The sequence below is a fragment of the Carya illinoinensis genome, chromosome 5, assembly GCF_018687715.1.
Source record: "Carya illinoinensis cultivar Pawnee chromosome 5, C.illinoinensisPawnee_v1, whole genome shotgun sequence".
Classification (NCBI taxonomy): domain Eukaryota; kingdom Viridiplantae; phylum Streptophyta; class Magnoliopsida; order Fagales; family Juglandaceae; genus Carya; species Carya illinoinensis.
This window is the reverse complement of record NC_056756.1, coordinates 34981114-34985265: the sequence shown is the minus strand read 5'-3', so window position 1 is coordinate 34985265 and position 4152 is coordinate 34981114. Positions and strand designations below refer to the sequence as shown.

The 4152-nt window shown below is 34.8% G+C and overlaps 1 protein-coding gene across 1 annotated transcript; it reads right to left on the bottom strand.

The window, feature by feature from the left end:
• Positions 1-755: 755 nt before the first annotated feature.
• LOC122311326 (probable terpene synthase 2) lies at positions 756-3740 on the bottom strand. The gene is made up of 7 exons (XM_043125860.1): positions 3528-3740; positions 3101-3371; positions 2523-2895; positions 2172-2396; positions 1887-2025; positions 1540-1785; positions 756-1207 (listed from the first exon to the last, which is right to left on the bottom strand). The coding sequence occupies exons 1-7, from the start codon at positions 3663-3665 to the stop codon at positions 914-916; spliced, it is 1686 nt and encodes a 561-aa protein (XP_042981794.1). The 5' UTR covers positions 3666-3740; the 3' UTR covers positions 756-913.
• Positions 3741-4152: the final 412 nt, after the last annotated feature.

The window sequence follows — 4152 nt, the reverse complement described above, 5'->3', positions numbered from 1 at the left end:
TCGTGTAAAATTTAAGACTAAAAAATTATAAATTTCAAATATGTACATTAAAATTATTTAAATGAGGTTGATAAACAAATATAAATTTTTCTAAATCTAATATGTTTTAATTTATTAACAAGTAATTACCCGCATGTAAGCTATATTTTCAAGCAAAGCGGCTGTTTGTACTTGGTCGTAGTCTTCAACTCGAGGTGAAAATTAAGACTGCAAGCAAGTCAGATCAATTTTCGTACCTTAACTTTTTATTTTTAAATCATCCTTAGCTATGACAAACCGTCGAACAGAACTGAGTAATTTAAATTCTCCCCTGCACTATCAATCTGTACTTTTTCCGTTCACGTGGTTGATTTCTCCGGTACCATTAAAATTATATATGATCCCTAGTATATTTTCATCCAGTTGCTGTGATAGTATTATATAATAATGAAAAATGCTATCCGGTCCATACACAATTTCTACACAATTTATTATTAAAATATTACTTTATTTTAAAGTTTGAAAGAATACGATGGCAGAGAATTTAATTATTTAATTACTTTATTTTAAATATTACTTTATCCAATTATTTTAATAAAATGAATCTATTTTCGTCATAAATAATTTAGCATAAACTCTTTCCTTTTTTTTTTTCTTTCTTTCTTTTCTTTTTCTTTCTTTCTTTCTTTTTTTTTTTTTTTTTTGTTTATATATTGACGCATGACCGCCACACACACACACACATATATATATAGACACACACAGATACAGATGGCTTCTTTGTAAATTCAAAGTTTAGTTATTGTACGTCTTATTACTGTCGTTGAAATTCCTTACATGGATAAAGTAAACACATATATATAGGCCGTCGACGCATGGTACGTACGTTTATTATCATATATAGGCCAGCATTCTGAATTGATGCTTGATAGACTCATATCGGCACTGGATCAACAAGCAATGAAGTGATACCGTCTACTATCACTTGTGTAACGTTTGTGTATGCATCATCATCCTTGTAAACAAAATCCATTACACGTGCGAGATTGAGAACGCGATCTAGGAAATGCTTTGGCACTTGAGTAGGTTTGAGGAAGTCGCTGTTAATATCTTTCCATGCATTCACGATCTGCTTCTTAAATTCTTCTTCTGCCTCATGCTTTGAGACACCGTGCTGCTTCATATAGCAGTCGAGGGCAGAGACAACGTGTCCTCTCTCTTTCTCAAACTGCAGCAAAAGATAGAAACATTTAGTGATTTTATTTCAAACATCAACGACATAATTAAGATTAGCTTGTGGGACTGCCAAATTGATGTTGGCACATTGCCTACCGAGTGTAGAGCTTGGAATAATAAGCGGACATTACCAACACGTCGAATATTTAACTAATATGGTAAAGTGTGAAATCTAAGATCAAATTCAAAACTTTTGCTTTGGTCCCATGAATGTGAAATTACTATTTGTCCTAAAAGCTAACCTAATGAGAAAAAATAGTAAATTTTATTATATATTTTATATCCTTAATGAAATCCTAAAAGCTAACGTCCCATGTTGTATACCTCAGCAGAAACAAGGTCATCCATGAGTCTGCATATCGTTTCTGCTGCTTTAACAATCTTAGGGTTACCGCAAGCCCATTCGTAGACCTCCTTTGTTGCATCTCCCATGCCAAGAAAAGATAAGGTTACAAGTGTAGAGTAGCCACCGGTTACTAGGGCGTTACTCATGTACTCCTCCACCGTGGGTGTATATTTTTCCTTCATCCATTTGGCTTCAATAAGGTAGGCTTGAGCTAGCCTTTTGATCTGGTTGCATTAAAAACCATGAAAACATTCAGAGTATAAAAATTCAAAATTTAGTGAAAAAAGAGGCCAGTAAAAGTGATTAATTGTTGGTCATGTCGTACTGCTTCCTTTGTATAGTGAAGGCCGTATATCCTTCCTTCTTTGGACATCTCTTCCTCAATTTCCTTAGTAACATCCAAGAGTGCTTTATAGGTAGATTTCATGTACTCTGGGAGTTGCTCTATGCAGAAGTTATCCCACCTGAAAGTTATTAATTTATTAAAAATGTAAAAAAGAAAAGAAAACGGACCAGTCAAGTTTCTGGTCCTGATGACTAGAAAAAAAAAAAAAAAAAAAAAAGTTCCGAGACGTTAATTCTGGATCCGATAGAAGAGCTTTAAGTTAACCTTATAATTGCATCGGTAAAGAGTTTAAGCTCTTCAAATGTACCATAGGCATCATATGTATCATCCATTATTGAGACCACGGAGGCCACTTTGCCAAGCATCATCCGCCCTTGAGAATATTGGGGTTCAAAGTACGGTCCCAAAATCCACATGAAGTACAACTCCACCACTCTATCTCGGACATACGATATCTTTTCCGGGACCCCTAAATCTTCTTTCCACCGCCTAAGCAAGAATTGCAACGCAAACTGACATCAAATCTTGCCATATATGCATATACAAAATTAACACGAACAGTTATATATTATATAATGAAGTGCGATACCATGTGATCTATATGGCCTTAATTACCTCGAGAGCTCGGAAACTTCCTTCTGGTGTAGCCGCTGTAGTATGTTAAAATCCAACTTGGCGAAGTTGAGAACAACTTCATTAAATGAAGCAGTTTCGGGGTAGGTAGAAAAATAATGTCTCGCCTCTAACCTTGGCATCCATTTTCGAAGCGGCCGCTCTAAGGCACGACGCACTTGGGCAGCAACAGAAGGGTTTAAATTACTCACCATCGACTTGAGTTGCGTTGTAGTAAAATGAAGTGCTTCATCAAGTATATCTTCTCCACGCACCCCCATATGCGAAGCTTCATAAAGGCTTAAAATACCTCGCACATCGTGAATAATTGATTCCTTAAAGTTCCCTTCACTGTCCTTAAACTTGCTGAAAACATCTGCATTATCAACCCAACACATGAGCACATGTATGTGATCTGTGCAGCTGAAGTTTCCGTAAACAAAACAATACCAATATATATTTTCTATGAGAAACAATACAGTGCCGAATACGCATTTTGATGAAGCACCCATCAAGTTGCATGCTCTAGTTCCATTTTTTCTTTATTCTTTTATTTGAATAGTCATATTAGTACTACTTACCACTCGGAGTGTTATAACCCTGCTGCCTCAGTAAGCGAAAACGGAGAGAAACAGTGTAGAGGTCGTCAGAGTCTCCAGTGTCGTCATTCTTGTTGTGAATTTGTTGGAGTATGTTATCAATCTCAATTTCAAAATGGTAAGACACGCCTAAGCGTTGGATCGCATCAATCAGCTCCAACTTTTGTGATATATCATCGACGGGAGCCATCAGCAAGCTCTGCACTTTTTCCTTCAGCCTTTGAACTTTCTCCAAGCTCTCAGAGGGAATCTCCTACAGCACAAAGATGGTATATCATAATATGCATTTCAAGACTCTTAAGTATTTGAATATATATATATATATATATAGAGAGAGAGAGAGAGAGAGAGAGAGAGAGAGAGAGAGAGAGAGAGAGAGAGAGAGAGAGCTTCACAAATATTCAACTACCATGGACTTGCTATTATAAGAGATGAAATGATCTCCCCAAATGCTTGGGTGAAAAGTTGCCAACGGACGTTTTACAACAGATATACAGCTTGGATTCTGGGTTTCAGAAGGAATCCCTGAAACTGTAAGCAGAGACATTTTGTAGAACAACTAATTGGTGTATAAATGGAGACTGAGTTGGCTTAGTGCTTCTTGTTCTTCAAGTGTTGTACTCGTGAATGAACAACTTATGCAAGGCCACTTATATATAGATACGTTGCATACATACCGACAACGCCGCATGCATACCGTACTTGTATAATATATATATATATATATTTATTATAATCTAATGTATATATATGGTAATATAAAATAAACTTAGTTTGAAAAATAAGATGAATTGATGAATCCTTGAATAGTAGTATAATAATTTGTGAATAATAGTAAAATGGTTTAGGTAAAGATATTTTTTTGAGTTTCTTAAAATGAGAAAAAAAATTTAAATAAAAATATTATAAAGTTAAAATAAATTGAATTATTATATGTTTTTTTTTTAAGTTTGAGAAAGTTGTAAGGAACAAGTAATAATGATAAGATGGTAAAGTTGAAGATTTGAAATTTAAAAGTATTTATATTTGAGTGA

What these genes read in the sequence shown, in the direction of transcription:
- LOC122311326 (XM_043125860.1), bottom strand. Translation starts at nt 3,665, where the DNA reads ATGTCTCTGCTTACAGTTTCAGGGATTCCTTCTGAAACCCAGAATCCA. An exon ending in TTCACTATACAAAGGAAGCA is followed by an intron (nt 1,786 to 1,886) that starts GTACGACATGAC and finishes TAATGCAACCAG; the next exon opens with ATCAAAAGGCTAGCTCAAGC. An exon ending in ATGACCTTGTTTCTGCTGAG is followed by an intron (nt 1,208 to 1,539) that starts GTATACAACATG and finishes CTTTTGCTGCAG; the next exon opens with TTTGAGAAAGAGAGAGGACA.